Source organism: Chrysemys picta, chromosome 17, assembly GCF_011386835.1.
Source record: "Chrysemys picta bellii isolate R12L10 chromosome 17, ASM1138683v2, whole genome shotgun sequence".
Taxonomy (NCBI): domain Eukaryota; kingdom Metazoa; phylum Chordata; order Testudines; family Emydidae; genus Chrysemys; species Chrysemys picta.
In genome coordinates this window covers 9,054,801-9,080,378 of record NC_088807.1, presented here as the reverse complement: position 1 = coordinate 9,080,378, position 25,578 = coordinate 9,054,801, and the positions used below count along the sequence as shown (strand labels likewise).

The 25,578-nt window shown below is 48.1% G+C and overlaps 1 protein-coding gene across 1 annotated transcript; it reads right to left on the bottom strand.

Moving 5' to 3' along the window:
• Positions 1–5,853: 5,853 nt before the first annotated feature.
• Positions 5,854–23,678, bottom strand: LOC135976161 (uncharacterized). Its single transcript, XM_065570762.1, has 2 exons — positions 23,146–23,678; positions 5,854–13,513 (listed from the first exon to the last, which is right to left on the bottom strand). Exons 1-2 carry the CDS (start codon positions 23,244–23,246, stop codon positions 13,009–13,011), a joined length of 606 nt encoding a protein of 201 aa, XP_065426834.1. The 5' UTR covers positions 23,247–23,678; the 3' UTR covers positions 5,854–13,008.
• Between the last annotated feature and the right edge of the window lie 1,900 nt (positions 23,679–25,578).

Genomic DNA, 25,578 nt, shown 5'->3' with positions numbered 1-25,578 from the left:
GGAATTCAGCCCATCTGGGAAAAGCTGCTCCACGGACGGCAGTGCCTGTGCTCAGACACACAGACTGCTCCCTGCGCTTGGCTAGTTACCAGTCTCCTGGGAGCAGCCAGGGAGCCCAGTGGAAAGCCGCACACAGAGAACGTCACATTATAAGAACCCCAGGGAATGCGAGCGGCAGGGCTGGTCTCTAGGAACACTCTGATGTTTCCGATGAAGAGGTTACTGGGGACTTCACATCGGCCATTCAAGCTGCCCTTACAGGGTTGTTACTCCGTAGGACAGAGCCTAGCTACTGTGGAGACTGTGTAGCTGGAGAGACAGAAATGCTACATAGATAGACTTGGTAGCATTCCAGGATTTCTTTTAATTTTGATGGATAATATCGATGTTTATTTTTAAGCATTTTTTCTCTGTTTTTATCAATTTAAATTTTCACAATTGCAGGAAATTTGGGAGGTATCAGACAATAATTATTTAACAACAGTTGAGACTGAGGCCTGGTCTACACTACGAGTTTAGGTCGACTTTAGCAGCGTTAAATCCAATTAAGCCTGGACACATCCACACGACAAAGCCTTTTCTTTCGACTTAAAGGGCCCTTTAAACCGGTTTCTTTACTCCACCTCCGACGAGGGGATTAGCACTAAAATTGGCCTTTGCGGCTCGGATTTGGGGTACTGTGGACGGAATTCGACATTATTGGCCTCCGGGAGCTATCCCACAGTACTTCATTGTGACCGCTCTGGACAGCACTCTCAACTCTCATATCCACTGACCAGGTAGACAGGAAAACCCCCCGAACTTTTGAATTTCATTTCCTGTTTGCCCAGCATGGAGAGCACAGGTGACCACGCAGAGCTCATCAGCACAGGTAACCATGATGGAGTCCCAGGATCGCAAAAGAGCTCCAGCATGGACAGAACGTGAGGTACGGGATCTGCTTGCCATATGGGGAGGCAAATCAGTGCTAGCTGAACTCCGTAGCAGTAAATGAAATGGCAAACTATTAGAAAAAGTCTCAAAGGCCATGAAGGACAGAGGCCATAACAGGCATGCACAGCAGTTCCGCGTGAAAATTAAGGAGCTACGGCAAGCCTACCACAAAGCCAGAGAGGCAAACGGAAGGTCTAGGGCAGAGCCGCAAACATGCCGCTTCTAAGCGGAGCTGCATGCCATTCTAGGAGGTGCAGCTACCACTACCCCAACCATGTGCTTTGACTCCGTCAATGGAGAAACACGCAACAGGGAAGTGGGTTCGGGGTATGCGGAAGATGATGATGATGAAGACAATGAAGATAGCTCACAGCAAGGAAGCGGAGAAACTGGTTTCCCCAACAGCCAGGATATGTTTATCACCCTGGACCTGGAACCAGTAACCCCCGAACTCACCCAAGGCATGCTCCCAGACCCTGAGGGCACACAAGGGACCTCTGGTGAGTGTACCTTTGTAAATATTATACATGGTTTAAAAGCAAGTGTGTTTAATGATTAATGATTAATTTGCGCTGGCAATCGCAGCCAGTACAGCTACTGGAAAAGTCTGTTAACGTGTATGGGGATGGAGCGGAAATCCTCCAGGGACATCTCCAGAAAGCTCTCCTTCATGTACTCCCAAAGCCTTTGCAAAAGCTTTCTGGGGAGGGCTGCCTTATCCCGTCCTCCATGGTACGACACTTTACGACACCAGGCCAGTAGCACGTAGTCTGGAATCATTGCATAACAAAGCATGGCAGTGTATGGTCCCGGTGTTTGCTGGCATGCAGACAACATCCATTTCTTATCTCTCTTTGTTATCCTCAGGAGAGTGATATCGTTCACGGTCACCTGGTTGAAATGGGGTGATTTTATTAAGGGGACATTTAGTGGTGCACGTTCCTGTTCGGCTGAACAAAAATGTTCCCCACTGTTAGCCACGCGGTGGGGGGGGGGGGGGGGGCGGGGTGAAGTGATTGAAGTGATCATCCCAGAGAATTGGGTGTGTGTGTGGGGGGGTGTAGTTGAGTTTGTGCTGCATGTTAACCCAGAAACCCCAGCCCCTCCTTTTACATTGCAAACCCATTTTAAATGGCCAACCCAATGGGTCCTTGGTATGGGAAATGAGGGCGCTGCTCATTCCCACATGTTATGAAGGTTAAAAAAGGAAAAAGATTGTGGCTTACCATGGCTGCCTGCAAGCCGAATTCTGTTGCCTGGCACTGTGTGAGTGATCTCTCACACCAAACCGGCAGGCCCTCAATATAAGAGGAGAAATGCGACCTTTTAACGAAAGCATATGTGCTGTGTAATGTGAACAGCAAAATTTAACATGAAAGAGTGTACTCGTTCTCTAAAATGTGTCTTTTTTAACCACCTCTCCCTTCTCCTCCACCAGCTGCAAATGTTTCTCCTTCGCAGAGGCTAGCGAAGATTAGAAGAAGAAAATGGTGGACTCGGGATGATATGTTCACAGCTCTCCAGATGTCCTCTCACGCTGAAAGAGCACAGCAGAATGCGTGGAGGCAGTCAATGTCAGACTACAGAAAAGCACAATATGAACGAGAGGAGAGGTGGCGGGCTGAATCGCGGGATGAACAGAGCAAGTGGCGGGCTGAAGATGATAGGTTGCATCAGGTTGCAGACAGAAGGCAAGAGTCAATACTCCGGCTGCTGGAGCATCAAACTGATTTGCTCCAGCAGCCAGGAGCAGAGACCGCTGCTACAGCTCCTGTGTAACCAACAGCCCCCCTCCCCAAGTCCCATTGCTGCCTCACCCAGATGCCCAAGAACACGGTTGGGGGGCCTCTGGCCACCCAGTCACTCCACCCCACATGATTGCCCGAGCATCGGAAGGCTGGCCTTCAATAAGTGTTAAAGTTTTAAAGTTTTAAATTGCAGTGTGTCCTTTTCCTTCCCTCCTCCCCCACTCCTCCCGGGCTACCTTGGCCATTATCCCCCTAGTTTTATGATGAATTAATAAAGAATGCATGAATGTGAAGTAACAATGACTTTATTGCCTCTGCAAGCAGTGCTCGAAGGGGGGAGGGGAGGGGGGAGTGGTTGGTTTACAGGGAAGTAGAGTGAACCGAGTGGGGGAGGCAGAGGGTTCATCAAGGAGAAACAAACAGAAATTTCACACCGTAGCCTGGCCAGTCACAAAAGTCATTTTCAAAGCTTCTCTGAGGCGCACCGAGCCCTGCTGTGCTCTTCTAACCGCCCTGGTGTCTGGCTCTGCGTAATCAGCGGCTAGGCGATTTGCCTCAACCTCCCACCCCTCCATAAATGTCTCCCCCTTACACTCACAGAAATTGTGGAGCGCACAGCAAGCAGCAATAACAATGGGGATATTGTTTTCGCTGAGGTCTGAGCGAGTCAGTAAGCTGCGCCAGCGCGCTTTTAAACGTCCAAATGCACATTCCACCACCATTTGGCACTTGCTCAGCCTATAGTTGAACAGGTCCTGACTCCTGTCCAGGCTGCCTGTGTACGGCTTCATGAGCCATGGCATTAAGGGGTAGGCTGGGTCCCCAAGGATCACGATAGGCATTTCAACATCCCCAGCAGTTATTTTCTGGTCCGGGAAGAAAGTCCCTTCCTCCAGCTTTCGAAACAGACCAGAGTGCCTGAAGACGCGAGCATCATGTATCTTTCCCAGCCATCCCACGTTGATATTGGTGAAATGTCCCTTGTGATCCACCAGGGCTTGCAGCACCATGGAAAAGTACCCCTTGCGGTTTATGTACTTGGTGGCTTGGTGCTCCGGTGCCAAGATAGGGATATGGGTTCCGTCTATCGCCCCACCACAGTTTGGGAATCCCATTGCAGCAAAGCCATCCACTATGGCCTGCACATTTCCCAGAGTCACTACCCTTGATATCACCAGGTCTTTCATTGCCCTGGCAACTTGCATCACAGCAGCCCCCACAGTAGACTTGCCCACTCCAAATTGATTCCCGACTGACCGGTAGCTGTCTGGCGTTGCAAGCTTCCACAGGGCTATCGCCACTCGCTTCTCAACTGTGAGGGCTGCTCTCATCCTGGTATTCTGGTGCTTCAGGGCAGGGGAAAGCAAGTCACAAAGTTCCATGAAAGTGCCCTTACGCATGCAAAAGTTTCGCAGCCACTGGGAATCATCCCATACCTGCAACACAATGCGGTCCCACCAGTCTGTGCTTGTTTCTCGGGCCCAGCATTGGCATTCCATGGCATGAACCTGCCCCAGTAACACCATGATTTGCACATTGCTGGGGCCCGTACCTTGTGTGAGGGCTATGTCTATGTCAATTTCCTCATCACTCTAGTCGCCGTGCTGCAATCACTTCATTGTCTGGTCCTGATTTTGCTTTGGCATGTCCTGGCTCTGCACATACTCCAGGACAATGGGCGTGCTGTTCATAGTGCTCATAATTGCCGCGGTGATCTGAGCAGGCTCCATGATCCCAGTGCTATGGTGTCTGGTCTGAAAAAAGGGGCAAAACTGATGGAGGGAGGGATGGGTGACTGATGACATGGTGTACAGGTACAGGGTATTAAAATCAACAAAGGTGGCTGTGCATCAGGAAGAAACACACAGAATGGCCCCCCCAAAGATTGAACTCAAAACCCTGGGTTTAGCAGGCCGTTGATTTCACAGAGGGAGGGGGAAGCAAATGAATACATCTATTTTTTACATCTTAAGCTGGCAGCAGACGGAGCAGCATGACTGATAGCCATCGGCATCTTCTGAGTGCTTGGCAGAAGATACTGTACTACAACTGCTAGCCATCATGGTCAAGACCGTTCAATAGGACTGCCGGCAGGACTGAGTCTCCAGGAGACAAAGCATGTCTGCCCAGGTGTCTCTGATTGAACTGGAATACGACGATGACGGATACCAGTCGTAATACACATCTACTGCCAAAAGGCAAGGGGCTGTTGCTGTGTAGCAATGCAGCCCCACATCTGCCAGCACCCAGATAGGCAATGAAGGCTACCAGTCATACTGCACCATCTACTGCCAAAAGGCAATTAGCTGCTGCTGTGTAGCAATGCAGTACCACGTCTCCCGGCACCCAGATGACATATGGTGACGGTGAGCTGAGCTGAGCTGAGCTGAGTGGGCTCCATGCTTGCCGTGGTATGTCATCTACACAGGTAACCCAGGTAAAAAGGCGCGAATTGATTGTCTGCCGTTGCTCTGACGGAGGGGGAGGGGCCTCACGACATGTACCCAGAACCCCCCGTGACACTGGTTTGCATGATCAGGCATTGGGATCTCAACCCAGAATTCCAATGGGCGGTGGAGACTGCGGGAACTGTGGGATACCTACCCACAGTGCAACGCTCCGGAAGTCGACGCTAGCCTCGGTACTGTGGACGCGGTCTGCCGACTTCATGCACTTAGAGCATTTTATGTGGAGACACACACAATCGACTGTATAAAACCGGTATCTATAAAACCGGCTTCTATAAATTCAACCTAATTTCATAGTGTAGACATACCCTGAGATTCAAAAAGATTGACATTTGGATTTTGCAAGGTTAAAATAATTAGTTTTACTGAACTTGTTTACAGTAACTGTTTTTTTAACTTTAGCATATTGTTAGTTCTTTTGGTGCTTCCCCCCCCCCCCTCCCGTTTCTTCCTTGTCGAGATTGATTTGATTTGTAAGATTTTAAAAGTGAGTCTTGTAGCAGGGTATTTTTTTTCTTTCTGCACCTGCTTTTTATGTATTGTGTTTTTTACCACTGTGATTTGCTAGTACTGCAGATTTTTTACACTTAAAGGGTCGTTTCTGTCACCATCCTCCCTCTTTTGCACATTTGGTTTTGCAAAAGAATTGACTTTTTTTTTAGACCAAAAGAAGGGGTGGAAAAAAAGAAACACTTAGATACAGATTGCTGTGAATAAAACACATTTATACTTGAAATATAGATAGCCAAATTAATAGTTTTTTAGTCTTTGAAGTGACAATCAAATTATTTAACATAGTATAATGTTACATAAAAAAAGTCTTTTTCATATCAGGTGGTGATTTTCACTCAGACAATTCAACTACAGGAACTTAGTGTGTAACACGTACAGAGTAGATTTAACATAATTGTTAGTTTTAAGAAGCATGTACATTGAAACAACAGAACAAGGTTAACCATTACATAATACATTTTCACAGAGGTTTAACAGCACACTGTACAATTCCACATTTTGAAAAATACACTACAAGATAATTATAACCCTAAGGTCAGTTCCTTTTAGAAAACAGCAGAATAGTTTTAGTAGCTGGTAATTGCTAAATTAGTCTTAATACAAAAAAAATCCAAAATTACAGTGGTCTCTAAGTAAAAATAAATGACTGAAGTTAGACACAAATACATAATAATGAGGTGTCAGACTGAAATCCTATTACTTAGTCCAATTATAAATTTTAGGAAAAAAAGTTTGTGCTCATGTCTGCTTTGCACATGCAGAATTAAAGAAAAGAAAGAAAACAAGCAAGTACCCATTAAGGAAATGTCAAAAAAGAAGGAATTCATAAAAATAGAAAGAGAAAAAGCAAAGCATTTTAATACACTACATACAGCAGCACAATATTTCAGTTATTTTCATAAGAGGTTACCTGTCCACATTTTGCATAATTTGCAGAAGCGTCTTGCTTTACCACAGCTGTTTGTTTCATGACTGTCTCGACCTCTCTTTGACCTCTCAAACATTCTACTGGGTTTTCTGAGTATGCTGTAGCTGAAATTTGTACTGATCTTATCTCCTGCGTTTTATAAACTGCAAGAGAGGAAACTTTTTCTGTTTCTAGAACTATCAAGCAGCTGCTTGAACGCTTTTGTTTTCTTTTCCTGTTTACTTTTGTCTTCTGCCTCTGAGTTATACAAAGAACAAGCATAACCCCAGAAGCATTTCTCAGACTTTGTGTCCCACACAAATAAAATGCTCCTATGGTCAATTTATACTTACTACAAAGGACTCCATCATCCCATTCTCACTGGCCAACTTTATTTCTATTTCTTTATAATCAGGTGTTCCGGTGCTTCCCATTCCTTAGCATTCCACTATCAGTACGGTTTTGAATCTCATATCTATTTCTTATGTATATATATTTCCCCCAAAAGTGCCGGCTGACAGATGTGCTGGGTGTGTTGCAAGATCCACTTATGTCTGTAAGCAGCTAAAATAAACCTCTGCTTTGCCTCTGCTTTACTTGTTTTGTGATTTCACATTATCAGCCCAACCTGGTCTGCCTTTTTATTGTTTTCCCCCTTTTGTAATGTTTTTATAATGTCATGGTACATGGTAGGTACCAGTAACATAGGGAAAAGTAGGAGAGAAGTCCTGGAGGCCAAATTTAGGCTGGTAGTTGAGAGATTAAAGTCCAGGACCTCCACGGTTGCATTCTCTGAAATCTTTCATTTCCACGCGCAGGGCCAGTTAGACGGGCGGATCTGCAGGATATCAATGTGTGGATGAGACAATGGCATAGGGAGGAGGGGTTGGGGTTTATTAGGAACTAGGGAACCTTTTGAAAAAGGAGGAGCCTATACAGGAAGGATGGGCTCCACCTAAACCAATATGGAACAAGACAGTCGGTATGTAAAATTAAAAAGGTCGTAGAGGAGCTTTTACACTAAGGGCTGGGGGAAAGCAGACAGGTGCAGAGAAGCACATGGTTTGGACAGAGATATCCCTTAGGGGAGGATTTATTAAAGGAGACTTTCTATATCCCAGTAAGGAGGAGACGAAAGAAGTTGACAAAGTGCAGGCAGGAACTGAAGAAAAACAAGTCAAATTAAAAAGAGACCCATCCAATTATATCACGGGAAGGCAGACAACTAAATATTGACAAATTTTATAACTGCTTGTGTACAAATGCTAGAAGTTTAAATACTAGGATGGGTGAACTTGAGTGTCTGGTATGAAATGAGGATACTGGTACAATAGGCATCACAAAAACTTGGTGGAACAATGACAATGAATGGGACATGGTAATATCAGTGTACAAAATATGTACGAATGACAGAGTAGGTCTCCCTGGTGGGGGAATGGCAGAATATGTGAAAGAAATCAGAGTCAAATATAGTAAAATCTTAAATGAATCAAACTGTATCATAAAATCTCTATGGAGAGAAATTCCATGATCTAATGATAAGAGAATAGCAACTGGAATCTACTTTCATCCACCTGACCAGAAGGTGAAAGTGACTGTGAAAGGCTCAGGGAGATTAGAGAGTGTACAAAAACAGAAAACCCAATAATAATGGGGGATTTCAACTATCTCCATATTGACTGGGTACATGTCACCTCAGGACGGGATGCAGGGATAACATTTCTTGGCACCATTAATGACTGCTTCGTAGAACAACTAGTCCTGGATCCCACAAGGAGAAAAGCAATTCTTGATTTAGTGCTAAGTAGAGCACAAGATCTGCTCCAAGAGGTCAATATATCACTCAGTAATAGCAACCATAATATATTTAAATTTAACATCCCTATGGGGGGGGGGGGGGGTATGAAAGGATCCCATAGCAGTAGCATTTAATATCAGAAAGGGGAACTACACAAAAATGAGGAAGCTAATTAAAGGGAAATTAAAAGGAACAGTCACAAGGGATAAATGCCTGCAAACTGCACGTAGACTATTTTAAAATGCCATAATAGAGGCTCAACAAAATGTATACTCCAAATAAAAAAACACAATAAGAGGACCAAAAAAATGCCACCAGGAGTAAACAACAATGTACAAGAAATGGTTAGAGACAAAAAGGCATCCTTTAAAAATTAGAAGTCAAATCCTACTAAGAAAGATAGAAAGAAGCATAAACTCTGGCAAGTGCTTCAGCCCTCTGACAGCTCACCTGAGCCCTTTGGCCCCCCACCAGGTGTGGCAGGGCTCAGGTGGGTTCAGGTTTTGGTCCCCGCTCCTGGGGTCATGTGGTACTTTTTGTTGCACCTCATGGTGCAAGGAAGTATGAGAACCTCTGATATAGACAAAGGGGTGCAAGTGAGATGGCAAAGTTTGCAGTTGATACTAAATTATTCAAGATAGTTAAATCCAAAGCGGACTGCAAAGAGTTCCAAAGGAATCTCAGAGAACTGGGTGACTAGGCAATAAAATGGCAAACATAATTCAGTGTTGATAAGTGAAAAGTCATGCACATTGGAAAGCCTAATCCCACAAATACAAAAAAAAGGTGGGGTCTAAATTAGCTTTTACCACTCAAAAAAGAGAACTTGGAGTCCTCCTGGATAATTCTCTGAAAGCATCCGCTCAATGTGCAGCTGCAGTCAAAAAAGGTAACAGAATGTTGGGAATCATTAACAAAGGGATAGATAATAAGACAAAAAATATCACATTACCTCTCTATAAATCCATGGTATGCCCACATCTAGACTACTGCATGCAGATGTGGTCATCCCATTTCAAAAAACATATGTTGGAAATGGAAAAGGTTCAGAAAAGGGCAACAAAAATGATTAGGGGTATGGAACAGCTTCAGTGAAAGGAAAAGAGATAACTGAGGGTATACTCAGGATAAAAAGAAAAGAGACAAGTAAGGGGGAATTGTGACATACCCAGGATACACTCTGGACTGATGAACAGCCGTGTCCCCTCACCTCTCTAACCTACAGTGCCTTTTACACTGCTATTGTGTGAGTGCTGTAGCCAGCCACTCATGAATTACACTGCAGAGGGACACAAGGAAACTCCCAGTCCCAGACTTTCCCCAGGTATGTGCGTCTTGTACTGTCCCGCACCCTTCTGGACAATTCAAGCTCATAGAAAATCTGGCATTTATTAATAGAAAATGATATGCACAAATCCTGTTATCCCAAATGGAGTTTCCCCAAACACTTCAATGCAAACACACTGGTTTAGATAAAACAAGAAAACAAGTTTATTAGCCACAAAAGGATAAACTTTAAGTGAACACAAGTAATGAGACACAAGTCAGAATTGGTTACAAGAAAAATAAAAGTAAAATGCAACTAATGCCTAACTTAACAAACTCAAATGAATTCAAAGCAAGCTCTCTCTCACCACATGTTCCAGCAGTTCTACTGGCTGAACTTACAGTCAAGATCCCTCCCCTGGTCCAATGCTGCTCCCTTTGTTCTCCAGGCATCGTGGGTACCATGGGCACAGAGAAAGGGAGGAATGATTTGGGGCATCTGCCCTTCCTTCTTATTGTCCTTTCCCTTCTCTGAGAAACATCTCCAGCTGAGGTTCAGGAGACAAAAAGAGTGTGTAGACGGACATGCCAAGCTATTTCTTTTTAAGATGTAGAATTTTTTGGCTGCTCCCCAGACTTGGAATATTTCTTATTAACACCACACAATGGAATCTTATAACTTTACATGCAATGTTGCTACTCACATTTTATCAGGACAGTCATGGGTGGCAGGTCTCATAGGCAGGGGAAGGCTGTGCCTCCCCAAACAGGCTGGTGTGGCCCCACCCATGCTCCACCCCCAGGCTCCCCCCTGCCTGCTGTTCCCTTCTGTGGCAGGCTGGGGGCCACGGTGCACACCAGACCCCTGGGCTGAGGCCACACCCCACCATGCCGCCCATCCTCCTGGTGCTGGGACCGTAGTGCCTACCCAGTGCTCCAGGGCTGGAAGTGCTCTGGTCGTGACACCCGCCTGCCCAGCACAGGGGCTGGGTTCGCTCCAGCCAGGTCGCCTGCCAGTGAGTTATGAGTTTTCAAACTTTGTAGAAAGATTATTACAACAGTGTGAAAGTGGTGAATACAGGGTACAGACCGCCACTGGGGTATCATAGAGGTTTATAAAATCATGAATGGTGCAGAGAAATCAAATAGGGAAGTGTTATTTATCAAATAGGGAAGGGTTATCATTTTCCTAATACAAGAAGTAGGGGTCACCCAATGAAATTAGTAGGCAGCAGGTTTAAAATAAACAAAAGGAAATACTTCTTCACACAACATACACGCAACCTGTGAAACTCATTGCCAGGCAATTTTGTGAAGGCTAAAATTATAATGGGGTTCAAGAAAGAATTACATAAGTTCATGGAGGATAAATGGCTACTGTGGCATTACACCCCCTATTCTTAATAGCAATATTGTTATGATATAATTTTAGAATAACTATAATGTATTTTATGCAAGATAGGTCATGTAAGATATAATTGAAAATGTTATAATTCTGAATATGATTATCCTATTTGTATGTATGTATCATTGTGGTATCTAAAGTTAGGAATATTACAAATGTGTTTTCACCTGGGAATGCCCACTAGACACAATGCAGTCAATCTAAATGGCTGGCTGGGAAGGGCCATTATGAAGAATAGGTCTTAGAAGAAGCTAATCTCCCACTGGGAGCCTTCCTGAGGATGCTACAAACAGCCTCTGACTCATGGCTGCTTTGACACAACCAGGTCACCTGGTACTGGACTCCATCTTGGAATACCAGTGTTTTTCCACTGCCAGGCGTGGGAACAAAACTGGGAGACAAAGGGTTCCTGCCATATGCAAAAGCTATTTAAGGCAGAGGAGCGACATCATCGTGGTTCTTCACTGACTCCCTGCCCAAAGGAAATGCTTGGAAACACCTGAGAAACAAGGACTGAACTGGGGGAGAAGTATTGGACCCAGCCTAGAGGCATTTCTGGCCTGAGAGAGAAATACCTGCAGTTTTAAGCTGCAAGCAAGTGCAGCTTGCGCTCAACAATCTCTACAAACTGCCTAAATCAACAATTAGGGTGAGAATTTGCTACTCATATCCCATCTCTTTAGTTTATTAAGTTTTGATTGTGTTTTTGTGTATTTGCTTGGTAATCTGCTTTGATCTGTTTGCTATCCCTTATAATCACTTAAAATCTATCTTTTCCAGTTAATAAACTTATTTTGTTTTATCTAAAACCAGCGTGTGGAAATCATAACCGGGAGCAGAAAGCTGTGTATATGCCTCTCCACATTGAAGGAGGGGATGAATTTCATGAGCTTACTCTGTACAGTTCCCTGTGCAGCGCAAGATGGTATAATTTTGGGTTTACCTTCCAGAGCGAGGTGTTCACTTGAGTGCTGGGCAGTTCCTTAGTTTAAGCCTTCCCATTCAGAGCTGATCTCAGCGTCTCTGTGTTGCTGCAGCTGGGTGTGACCCTACCTGTATGTGTGCTGGAGGGGACTTGGGGGCCTGTCTCAGCAGGACAGTGTAAGGGAGCCCAGGTTGGTGGGTCAGGCAGGCTCAATGGTACCCCAGTTCCAGGTTGCACCCTGTGGGGAACCCATCATAGCTACTAGTCAAGATGGTCAGGGACACAACCCCATGCTCCAGGAATCCCTAAACTTCTGACTGCCAGAAGCTGGGACTGGACAACAGGGGATGTATCACTCGAAATTGCCCTGTTCTGTTCATTCCCTCTGACGCATCTGGCATTGGGCTAGATGGACCATTGGGCAGATCCAGTATGGCTATTCTTATCTTATGATCTTATCTACTTATCCCTTTCTTTTGGTTTCCATCACAATTTATAACTTTTATTTAAGTTTCTTAGCCAATTATATTTTACCTAGCAAGCACACATGCGATTAAAAACAACCTTATACAGCTATACCAAAAGGTCATGCTCTTAAACATATTTCCACTTACAAGAAGTTTAGCTCTTATTTGCTAATAATTCTATGTTATCGTTTTTAGCATTACTTTTTGCAAAGCTTTCTGGGAGTTTTATCACCATGATAAATGCTTAAACTTCATATGCCAACACCTGTTATTTTGGAGGTTAAAAATAAGCAAGAAACAAACATTTTTATAAAATGATGACAAAACCCTGGAGGCCTGGATACTGCCCAGCCTGGGTAGACAGACATGCACTAGTGTACTAAAAATATCAGTGTGAACACTGTGGCATGGGCAGCAGCTCAGGCTAGCTGCCCAAGTATGTACCCAGGACGTCAGGGGATAGTGCACTTGGGTGGCTAGCTGTTCCCACCACCCACACCACTCTGGCCATTCTTAGTGCACTAACCCGAGAAAAGCTAGCACATCGCTGTCTTCTCAAGCTGGGATAAAGAGAGTCACTATTTCCCACCAGCAGCCCCCTTGTCTGTCACATTGGGGCATATCCCTGGGCTGCCTGGGTCGGCTGAGTAGGGCGGGCAGGGATCTTTTTGCTCAATCTGCACTTTAATGATGGACTTATCCTCGTTGGACATGCTGGCTGTCACCTGGAACTCCGCATTGGTCACCTTCAGCTTGTCATTCTTGACCTCGAGCTTCACTTTCCTGTAGGACTCGCACTTGTAGGGAGGGTTGTGGCTGTACATATAGTGGTACAGGCTCTCCATGCTGTCAAAGTGCTTCCTGCCAGCAAAGAGCTCGATGGCAAACTCAGTGTTGTAGAGGAAGCGGTCGAAGGGGTTGGAGAACATGATGGCCAGGGTGAAGGCATTGGACTCATAGCTCAGCACCCCGACACTCCCACGGGCCGTGTAGCTTGTTTTCACAAACACGCTGCTCCCCGAAGAGCCGGGGGGGATTTGGGGCTCAGGGTCTATCATGGCATGGCCGCTGAAACAGTAAGTCCTGGAGGAAATCAACACAGGGTTCCTTCATTACACAACATCCCTAACAATAATTAATAACTGCATCCCAGCAGCAGGCAAATCCTGACCCTAGGGGATGGGGTGGGTCAAAGCCCAGTCGCTCTTCTGCAGAGGGGATGCACAACAGGTAACTGGACAAGAGAGCACAGCCCCACCTCGGCCAGGGCAGAGGGGTCTTTCCTGCATGATCAAGGAACAAGGTAGTGGAGATAAGGTAAATGGGGCAGGGCTGGCCCCCACCCTCCGACCTGATCTCGGCTGGGCTCTGCCTCCCACACTGCCCTACTCCTCATCCACACAGCTGCGGCCTGTCTGGCAGGGCCGGATTAAATTTTTGTGGGCCCGGCGCCAAACATATTTGTGGGCCCCCATTGGGGAAATAGGGCATGTGAGGGGGGGCGGTCCACAGAGCGAGGGGCTGGTTGGGGGCAATGAGGTACAGCGCAGCGGGCGTGGCCCCTCTCAGCCCAGCACAAGGGCACTGTTTACAAACCCAAAACTGCTAGACGCACACTGGCCTGCCCAGCCCTGCGCTACCTGCGTGCCCCTTCCACTCAGTGCCCCCTACCCAGTGCCTTGCCCTTATGCCAGTGTCCCCTCACCCAGAGACTTCCCCCACAGATCCCTATGCCCAGTACCCCCTGCCTAGAGACCCCTCCTGCTGTCCTCCCACCACAACTGCACAGCACCCTGCACACCATACCCCCTGTCCAGCTCCACCACCCACAGATCTGCGGCGAACAGCAGAGGCTAACAGCGGGAGTTTGCCTGGGAGCTGTCCAAGAGGAGGTACGCTAAGTGCTGCATTAGGGGGGCTGTGTTGGTGGGCCTTGAGTGGGCCTGACTGGTATATAAGGGCAGTCAACAGCGAACCAGCTGAGCGGTGAACAGCAGAGGCTAACAGCGGGAGTTTGCCTGGGAGCTGTCCAAGAGGAGGTACGCTAAGTGCTGCATTAGGGGGGCTGTGTTGGTGAGTATCTGAGTGCCTGCTGCTGGGACAGTTGGTCAGTTTGACCGTGTGCTTGATTGCTTGCTTGTTTGTTTGAAAAGTGTGAATTGGGAGTGCTTTGTTCCAGGTGGGCCTTGAGTGGGCCTGACTGGTGTATAAGGGCAGTCAACAGCGAACCAGCTGAGCGGTGAACAGCAGAGGCTAACAGCGGGAGTTTGCCTGGGAGTTCGCGTGGGGAGAGCGCACTAAGGCTTTCATCTGCAGGTTTCTCTGAGTAGTTCCTGCAACAGTTGAGGAAGCTCTTAAGAGGACGGTGATATGGAAGGTGAGCGATCAGCTGTTGTAACCTGCACAGGTTGTGCCATGTTTGTCTTTCTTCCACAGGACAGAAGCGACTTTGTCTGTACAAAGTGCAAGCTGGTCTCCATGTTGGAAGAGAAGGTTCGAGGGCTGGAGAAACGAGTGTCGACTCTGCGTTGCATAAGGGAAAATGAAGATTTCCTGGACAGACGTCAGGAGATGCTTCTACGGCCGCAATGTTCTGAAGATTCAGAGCAGGCGCAGCAGGGACAGAAGGATTGTGAGGAGGTTTGGCAGCATGTGACCTCCAGAAGGAGAAAGAGGAGCGTCCATGCACCAGCAATGGAGATACAGGTGAGCAATCGTTTCCATGTTCTCTCTACAGGTACTAATGCGGAGAGTGGACTAGATGACCCATCTGAGGGAAGGGAGCAGAAGGAGACTCCACCGATTGGAAGGCAAAAGATGCACTGTCCTAGGGATGGGGGTTCCACGACCACCACTCCCAAGAGGAGGAGGAGGGTGGTGGTGGTCGGGGATTCCCTCCTCAGGGGGACTGAGTCATCTATCTGCCGCCCCGACTGGGAAAACCGAGAGGTCTGCTGCTTGCCAGGAGCTAGGATACACGATGTGACTGAGAGACTGCCGAGACTCATCAAGCCCTCGGATCGCTACCCCTTCCTGCTTCTCCACGTGGGCACCAATGATACTGCCAAGAATGACCTTGAGCGGATCACTGCAGACTACGTGGCTCTGGGAAGAAGGATAAAGGAGTTTGAGGCGCAAGTGGTGTTCTCGTCCATCCTCCCTGTGCAAGGAAAAGGCCGGGGTAGAGACCGTCGAATCGTGGAAGTCAACGAATGGCTACGCAGGTGGTGTCGGAGAGAAGGCTTTGGATTCTTCGACCATGGGATGGTATTCCAAGAGGAAGGAGTGCTAGGCAGAGACGGGCTCCACCTAACGAAGAGAGGGAAGAGCATCTTCGCCAGCAGGCTGGCTAACCTAGTGAGGAGGGCTTTAAACTAGGTTCACCGGGGGAAGGAGACCAAAGCCCTGAGGTAAGTGGGGAAATGGGATCCTGGGAGGAAGCACAAGCAGGAGAGCGCAAGAGGGGAGGACTCCTGTCTCATGCTGAGAAAGAGGGACGATCCATGAGTTATCTTAAGTGCCTATACACAAATGCAAGAAGCCTGGGAAACAAGCAGGGAGAACTGGAAGTCCTGGCACAGTCAGGGAACTATGATGTGATTGGAATAACAGAGACTTGGTGGGACAACTCACATGACTGGAGTACTGTCGTGGATGGATATAAACTGTTCAGGAAGGACAGGCAGGGCAGAAAAGGTGGGGGAGTTGCGTTGTATATAAGAGAGGAGTATGACTGCTCAGAGCTCCGGTATGAAACTGCAGAAAAACCTGAGAGTCTCTGGATAAAGTTGAGAAGTGGGAGCAACAAGGGTGATGTCGTGGTTGGAGTCTGCTATAGACCACCAGACCAGGGGGATGAGGTGGACGAGGCTTTCTTCTGGCAACTAGCAGAAGTTGCTAGATCGCAGGCCCTGGTTCTCATGGGAGACTTTAATCACCCTGATATCTGCTGGGAGAGCAATACAGCGGTGCACAGGCAATCCAGGAAATTTTTGGAAAGTGTGGGGACAATTTCCTGGTGCAAGTACTGGAGGAACCAACTAGGGGCAAAGCTTTTCTTGACCTGCTGCTCACAAACAGGGAAGAACTAGTAGGGGAAGCAAAAGTGGATGGGAACCTGGGAGGCAGTGACCATGAGATGGTCGAGTTCAGGATCCTGACACAAGGAAGAAAGGAGAGCAGCAGAATACGGACCCTGGACTTCAGAAAAGCAGACTTTGACTCCCTCAGGGAACAGATGGGCAGGATCCCCTGGGAGAATAACATGAAGGGCAAAGGGGTCCAGGAGAGCTGGCTGTATTTTAAAGAATCCTTATTGAGGTTGCAGGAACAAACCATCCCGATGTGTAGAAAGAATAGTAAATATGGCAGGCGACCAGCTTGGCTAAACAGTGAAATCCTTGCTGATCTTAAACGCAAAAAAGAAGCTTACAAGAAGTGGAAGATTGGACAAATGACCAGGGAGGAGTATAAAAATATTGCTCAAGCGTGCAGGAGTGAAATCAGGAAGGCCAAATCACACTTGGAGTTGCAGTTAGCAAGAGATGTTAAGAGTAACAAGAAGGGTTTCTTCAGGTATGTTAGCAACAAGAAGAAAATCAAGGAAAGTGTGGGCCCCTTACTGAATAAGGGAGGCAACCTAGTGACCGAGGATGTGGAAAAAGCTAATGTACTCAATGATTTTTTTGCCTCTGTCTTCACGCACAAGGTCAGCTCCCAGATTGCTGCACTGGGCAGTACAGCATGGGGAGAAGGTGACCAACCCTCTGTGGAGAAAGAAGTGGTTCGGGACTATTTAGAAAAACTGGACGTGCACAAGTCCATGGGGCCGGATGCGCTGCATCCGAGGGTGCTAAAGGAGTTGGCGGGTGAGATTGCAGAGCCATTAGCCATTATTTTTGAAAACTCATGGTGATCGGGGGAGGTCCCAGATGACTGGAAAAAGGCTAATGTAGTGCCCATCTTTAAAAAAGGGAAGAAGGAGGATCCGGGGAACTACAGGCCAGTCAGCCTCACCTCTGTCCCTGGAAAAATCATGGAGCAGGTCCTCAAGGAATCAATTATGAAACATTTAGAGGAGAGGAAAGTGATCAGGAACAGTCAGCATGGATTCACCAAGGGGAAGTCGTGCCTGACTAACCTAATTGCCTTCTATGATGAGATAACTGGCTCTGTGGATGAGGGGAAAGCAGTGGATGTGTTATTCCTTGACTTTAGCAAAGCTTTTGATACGGTCTCCCACAGTATTCTTGCCGCCAAGTTAAAGAAGTATGGGCTGGATGAATGGACTGTAAGGTGGATAGAAAGCTGGCTAGATCGTCGGGCTCAACGGGTAGTGATCAATGGCTCCATGTCTAGTTGGCAGCCGGTTTCAAGCGGAGTGCCCCAAGGGTCGGTCCTGGGGCCGGTTTTGTTTAATATCTTTATTAATGATCTGGAGGATGGTGTGGACTGCACTCTCAGCAAGTTTGCAGATGACACTAAACTAGGAGGCGTGGTAGATACACTAGAGGGTAGGGATCGGATACAGAGGGACCTAGACAAATTAGAGGATTGGGCAGAAAAAAACCTGATGAGGTTCAACAAGGACAAGTGCAGAGTCCTGCACTTAGGACGGAAGAATCCCATGCACTGCTACAGACTAGGGACCAAATGGCTAGGTAGCAGTTCTGCAGAAAAGGACCTAGGGGTCACAGTGGACGAGAAGCTGGATATGAGTCAACAGTGTGCTCTTGTTGCCAAGAAGGCTAATGGCATTTTGGGCTGTATAAGTAGGGGCATTGCCAGCAGATCGAGGAATGTGATCGTTCCCCTTTATTCGACATTGGTGAGGCCTCATCTGGAATACTGTGTCCTGTTTTGGTCCCCACACTACAAGAAGGATGTGGAAAAATTGGAAAGAGTCCAGCGGAGGGCAACAAAAATGATTAGGGGTCTGGAGCACATGACTTATGAGGAGAGGCTGAGGGAACTGGGATTGTTTAGTCTCCAGAAGAGAAGAATGAGGGGGGATTTGATAGTAGCCTTCAACTACCTGAAGGGGGGCTCCAAAGAGGATGGAGATCGGCTGTTCTCAGTGGTGGCAGATGACAGAACAAGGAGCAATGGTCTCAAGTTGCAGTGGGGGAGGTCCAGGTTGGATATTAGGAAAAACTATTTCACTAGGAGGGTGGTGAAACACTGGAATGCGTTACCTAGGGAGGTGGTGGAGTCTCCTTCCTTGGAGGTTTTTAAGGCCCGGCTTGACAAAGCCCTGGCTGGGATGATTTAGCTGGGAATTGGTCCTGCTTTGAGCAGGGGGTTGGACTAGATGACCTCTTGAGGTCCCTTCCAACTCTGATATTCTATGATTCTATGATTCTATCCCCTACTGTCCAGCACTGCCTTCACAGTCCCACCATCACAGCTGTGCAGCGCCCCATATTCCTGAGCGAATTCTGCATCAAATTCTGTGTATAATATTTTAAAATTCTGAATTATTTTTTTTTACAATAAATAAATGTGGAAGCTCCACCATGGCAGTGGGGATCACAGGCCACTGGCTGCATGGAGGTGGGAGATCACCCTGCAGCTTCCCCCACCCCCTGGGACAGGGACTTGGCAGTGAGGCTGAACCTGACCCTGAAACAGCACAAGGGCCAGGCCTGCCACAGAAACACCCTGGGGCCCTGCCCGTTTTGTGCCAGGCGCACCAGATGTGGGCAGGGAGGCTTAGCCCGGCAGCAGGATCCAAGTGCAGAGGGACTTAGTGTGGGGGTATCCAGATGGGGATAAGAAGGTTCTGTGGGGGGGGGTAAGAGGGTTCTGTGGGGTCAGTCTCGGGGCAGGCAGCTCAGTGGGGGATCTGGATGCACAGGGAGGTTCCAGGTCCAGGGGCAATGGGAGTCTGCAAGGGGGACCAAGTGAAAGTGGTTGGAGCTCAGCAGGGGTGGGGGGTGGGTGTGTCTGGGTGCAGGGGAGGTGGGGTTCATTTGGGTGGGGGTCCAGGTGCAGGTGGTTAGGGCTCAGTGGGGAGGTTGTCTGGGGGCGGGACATCGGGGTGGTACAGAGGCAGGGGAGGTTGGGCTTGTCAGGGTGAGGGTTTGATGGGCCTGCTTAACAGGGGAGCCCCTGCTGCTGCCAAGGGGATCTGCATGCTGGGCCCCTGTTTCCTCTATCCCAGGGATCCCTTGGCCTGCACCACTTCCTGCAGCCCCCATTGGCCTGGAGCAGTGAACCACGGCCAGTGGGAGCCGCAATCAGACAAACCTGCAGACGCGGCAGGTAAACAAATCGGCCCGGTCCACCAGGGGGCTTACCCTGGCAGGCCGCGTGCCAAAGGTTGCCGATCCCTGCCCTATCCCCTTCTCTTCCCCATCCCATGCCCCTTCCCCACCACTCCATCTCCTCCCCATCCCACCCCCTTCCTTCCCCACTGCCTCTGTCCCCATGCCCTGCCTGCCCCACTGCAGGCACTCACTGTTGTACAAGATGAAGGATGGCTCCCAGCACACAGAAGGGAGCTCAACCAGCACTAGGACCCAGAAGGTGGTGTCCAGGGAGCTGAGCAGCACCTTTTTTTCAGTCGGGCTGTGCAGCTCTGCATTCACAGAATAGATATGCTCATTCCACCCCTTTCCCCAAGGCCCTGCCCCCATGCTGCGGCTCCGCTCTTCCCACCCCCCTGCTCCTGCCAGCAAACAGCTGATCGGCAAACAGCTGATTGGTGGCAGGGAAGGGGAGGGCAGGAAAGCAGCAAGCTGTGAGAAGAGGCAGGGGAGAGGGAGTTTGGCTGCCCTAGTGCAGCAGGAGCCTAATTGCCAGGCGCACCAAACTTCTGCAGGAGAGAGCGGGGGGCGGAGAAGAGTGGGCCTGGCCGGGGCCCCCCCTGGAGTGTGGGTCCGGTGCCAAGGCACCAGTGGTGCCATGGTAAATCTGCTACTGCTGCCTGGTGGGAGTGCCCGCTGCAGATTCTGAGCTGAGGGGCTGGAGCCCAGCAGCTTCCTGCAGGTTCCGGGACTGGGCAAGGAGGAGACCTCCGGCCTCAGAGTTAGCAGCAGCCAGGCTGGATCTAAGGCAGGGGGAGGAGCCAGAGCTGCCCCTCTGGGGCTGCACATGCCAGGGCTGGGCGAGTGGGGGCTCTAGGTGGCAGGGTCTCTCTTGGGGAGCTCTGGGTTTTTACTGGGTGGCAGGAAGCTCTGGGCATCAAGATGTTGACTTGGGGGGAAAGAAGGGGGAGTCTGGATGACAGAGCTTATATTGTAGTTCTGGGTTTCCCTAGGGTGTAGGGGACTCTGGGTGGAAGGATTTTTAGTGGGGGTCACTGGCTGACATGGTTTTTGTAGGGGGTCTCATCTGGGCTGGGTGTGTAATGATCTGACTGTCAAGGGGAATTTAATATGGTTGAGGTGGGGGCCGGTTGGTGAAGTGACCTTCCTGTCAAAATTCCCCTCAGGGGTTTGATTTTGAATTTGGTTGTTTTCTCACAGCTTTGTTGCTAATGTGGATGAACGCCAGCTGCTTTCCTTTGTTATTTGATGTACAGACCAATGGTTAATAAAAAATCACCTTTGTTTCAATAAATATATTGGGATACGTTGGGGCTAGTATTTAAATGACTTTGGGCTATTAATGCAGTAGAAATCTGGTAACCCTGAAAATGTTACATGGTCCTGCACATTATGTTATTAACTAAAGAGTTCAGGACATTACTCAGACACACACACACACATCATACCGCTGTGTATGAGTGAGTACACGTGTACGTGTGTGTACATGTCTGTGTGGCTGTATATGTGTGAGTGTACATGACAGACACATACAGACACATTTGTGGAGGTGGAATCAATGTGAAATAAATACACTGGACATCTTTACATTACATCAGAGGCCTATCGCCATGTCACCTATCCCCCGTCCATCTCCCTGGGACTTAGACTTTCCAACCTCTCAAGAGGCTTCCAGCAGTTGTTTCCTCTCAAATCAATGGGCCAGGGAAACATTTCCTTCTTCTCCCTTCCCCCAACAAAAGTGTGATTTCCCTCCGAACACCCCCAACCCTAGTCCTGGACACATCACATAAAATGTCCTGGCTCAAGGGTCCATTACAATCTTGTGCCTCTACAGGGCTAGTAACAGCAAATTCAGCCCAGAGGGCAGCAGGATTTGCAGTGACCCAAAGGGACATATATCACTCACTCAATATGTAGGGGAGAGAGAGAGGAGGTATATGGGGATAGATAGATAGATAGATAGATAGATAGATAGATAGATAGATAGATAGATAGATAGATAGATAGATAGATAGAGTGTATGGGGACAGACAGACAGACAGATTCATAGATTCTAGGACTGTAAGGGACCTGGAAAGGTCATCAAGTCCAGTCCCGTGCCCTCATGGAAGGACCAAATACTGCCTAGACCATCCCTGATAGACATTTATCTAACCTACTCTTAAATATCTCCAGAGATGGAGATTCCACAACCTCCTTAGGCAATTTATTCCAGTGTTTAACCACCCTGACATTTAGGAACTTTTTCCTAATGTCCAACCTAAACCTCCCTTGCTGCAGTTTAAGCCCATTGCTTTCTTGTTCTATCCTTAGAGGCTAAGGTGAACAAGTTTTCTCCCTCCTCCTTATGACACCCTTTTAGATACCTGAAAACTGCTATCATGTCCCCTCTCAGTCTTCTCTTTTCCAAACTAAACAAACCCAGTTCTTTCAGCCTTCCTTCATAGGTCATGTTCTCAAGACCTTTAATCATTCTTGTTGCTCTTCTCTGGACCCTCTCCAATTTCTCCACATCTTTCTTGAAATGCGGTGCCCAGAACTGGACACAATACTCCAGTTGAGGCCTAACCAGCGCAGAGTAGAGCGGAAGAATGACTTCTCGCGTATTGCTCACAACGCACCTGTTAATACATCCCAGAATCACGTTTGCTTTTTTTGCAACAGCATCACACTGTTGACTCATATTTAGCTTGTGGTCAACTATAACCCCTAAATCCCTTTCTGCCGTACTCATTCCTAGACAGTCTCTTCCCATTCTATATGTGTGAAACTGATTGTTCCTTCCTAAGTGGAGCACTTTGCATTTGTCTTTGTTAAACTTCATCCTGTTTACCTCAGACCATTTCTCCAATTTGTCCAGATCATTTTGAATTATGACTGTGTCCTCCAAAGCAGTTGCAATCCCTCCCAGTTTGGTATCATCTGCAAACTTAATAAGTGTACTTTCTATGCCAACATCTAAGTCATTAGTGAAGATATTGAACAGAGCCAGTCCCAAAATAGACCTCTGTGGAAACCCATTTGCTATGCCTTTCCAGCAGGATTGGGAACCATTAATAACAACTCTCTGAGTACGGTTATCCAGCCATTTATGCACCCACCTTATAGTAGCCCCATTTAAATTGTATTTGCCTAGTTTATCGATAAGAATATCATGCGAGACCATATCAAATGCCTTACTAAAATCTAGATATACCACATCCACAGCTTCTCCCTTATCCACAAGGCTCGTTATCCTATCAAAGAAAGCTATCATATTGGTTTGACATGATTTGTTCTTTACAAATCCATGCTGGCTATTCCCTATCACCTTACCACCTTCCAAGTGTTTGCAGATGATATTCAGTAGCAGACACATACCCTATACCCTGGCACATGTGTATAGACACCAGCCGCAGGATGACTTGGGAAGCCGTGTGGAGGGGGCTGTGGGAACCTGCTTACCTGGGGTACTCAAGGGTCACGTCTCTGGTGTTGTTGGTTATCTCGATGCCCACACACCGGCCTGCATTCGCCTCCAGGACCAGCCCTTCAACGTTATTCATCTCACAGCAAAGAGGGATTGTTCAGCAGCAGCTCCTGCAGAGCACCACCAGCCCCTCTCTGGGCAAAGCCGACTCACTGCCCTCCCAGGCCCCAGCCAAGCATTCAGGATAAGCACCAGCTGTGTGTGCTTCTTGCTAGCTGAGGTGCAGCGAATGCTTTGCCTGTGGGGCAGGGTCTATAAACGACAGTGTCAGGATGTGAAGATCTCTAGTCCTCAGGGTTTCTGCAAAAGGAAGTCCTGTCTAACCAAGGAGGGGGAGGCTCCTCATATTGGAGAAATAGAAATCATTTTCTGGCAATCCACTTCTCCTGCTCCTTACACTACCCGTATAGTGCAGGGTGGGAGCCCGGGCATCTCTGCAGGCAGATCAATAGGCAGCTGCAGGCACAAAGCAAACCCGGTCCTGGATGGACATAGGGAATGGGATGGTGAATATGCTCATGCTATTATCAAAATCAATGGTTACACCTGGGTCCTGTGTGCAGAAAAGGACAAGAATGATGCAGGAAATGGAAAAACGCATATACAAAGAGAGCTTGGAAAGACCGGGGTAGTCCTTGCTTGTGCCATAGGCATAACTAGCAGTGTGAACCAGAGGCTGTGAACCAGAGTAGGCCTGGCCCTGGCAGAATAGCAACCCAGCAGGTATTGGCTAACCAGGTAAGCATGTCCCTGACCGAGGAGTATGGACAGGAACACCCAGAGTTCTCACGTAACTACGTACACAAACACCTCCTTCCAAGATGGTACAGGAACACACCTACCCCTCATAAAATAAGGATGGGATGACAGGACAATGGATGGGGATGTTTTGTTTGAACTCACAGGTACAAGGTGTAGGGTTGGTAACTAGCCACATCTGGAGTGGAATATGTAACTTGTTTGTATCAATGTAAAAAAGGAGAAGTCATAGGTGAGGCATCTTTGACCAGCCGAGGGGGCAGCTACTGGTGCATTGACTCGGGCATGGGTCACTTGCAGGTTTAAACTAGTGTAAATTGTCGATTCTCTGTAACCTGAAGTCTTTAATTCATGATCTGAGGACTTCAGTAACTCAGCCAGAGGTTAAGGGTCTGGTACAGGAGTGGGTGGGTGAGATCAGAGAGGATCATGATGGTCCGCTCTGACCTTAAAGCCTGTGAGTCTATGAAACTGAACTGGTACCAGTGTTGTGGGCATACATGCGTTAAGATACCTGTAACCATGGAGCGAGGGCACTAGGACCCATAAACCTTTGCCACCGAACCGAGCCTGTGGTCTCTCAACAACTCACATTGTGGTCTGCTGACTTAGCAGGCTGCTCTCTGCTTGTGCCGCTGACACCGGAGCTCCACGAACAGCAGCACGGAACAGCTGTAAGAGCTTATCAGCCTGGACAGCGTTGGAGCAGCAACAAGATTTCTCAACTTAACAGCAGGGTACCAGCGCCCTGGCTCCGCAGTTACAGGTGCACTAACACACGTATGCCCCTGACCATGGTACCAGCTCAGTCAGGCACCAGGACACTGCTCCTTTGGCTGGCCAAAGACGCCCCTCCTATGACTCCTCTTTTTATACATTGGTACCAACAAGTTACGTGTGCCACGCCAGACGTGGCTAGTTACCAACCCTAGACCTTGTACCTGCGAGTTCAAACAAAACATCCCCATCTACAGGAACCGGCTTCCAACTTTCCCCAGAGGTGCACCACCCCTGCTCAGCCACAGGCCCCGCTCCAACTCGATCCCTTCCCCCAAGGCCCCACCCCATCCCACCTCTTCCTGCCAAGTTCCGCCTCCTCCCCTGAGCGTACCCCATCAACGCACCTTCCCCTCCTTCCCAGCACGCCTGCACACTGTGGAACAGCTGATCCACGGTGGGCGGGAGGCACTGGGAGGGAGGGAAGGAGCTGATCAGTGGGGCTGCTAGCGAGCAGGAGGCGCTGCTGGGGAGAGAGGGGAGCTTGGCTGCCGGTGGGTGTTAAGCACATGCTAAATTATATAATGGAGGGTCTGCAGAAAGGTGATCAGGAGCTTCTGTTCTCCCTGATGTTTGCTTTTTTTGCAACAGCATCACACTGTTGACTCATATTTAGCTTGTGGTCAACTATTTCTGGTTGAAATCGCATCTTGTATCGCACAATGTGCAATTTGCCTGGGGAAGGGGAACGCACTGCCACAGGAAGCCATTGAGGCCAAGAACTTAGCAAGACTCGAAACACGACTAGAGGAGGTGTCACCGTGTGGGTAGAGTGCAGGACGGGAACTCAGGTAGAGGCAGCATGTAACTCTTGATAGTTGGGGACCACAATGTAAAGGTTGTGGGAGGTTAACAATCAAAACAAAGTTTCC

Excerpts from the sequence above, each read along its gene's own strand:
- LOC135976161 (XM_065570762.1), bottom strand. The coding sequence starts at position 23,246 with ATGAATAACGTTGAAGGGCTGGTCCTGGAGGCGAATGCAGGCCGGTGT. Across the intron at positions 13,514-23,145 it reads GTGACCCTTGAGTACCCCAG|GACTTACTGTTTCAGCGGCC; the intron begins GTAAGCAGGTTC and ends GATTTCCTCCAG.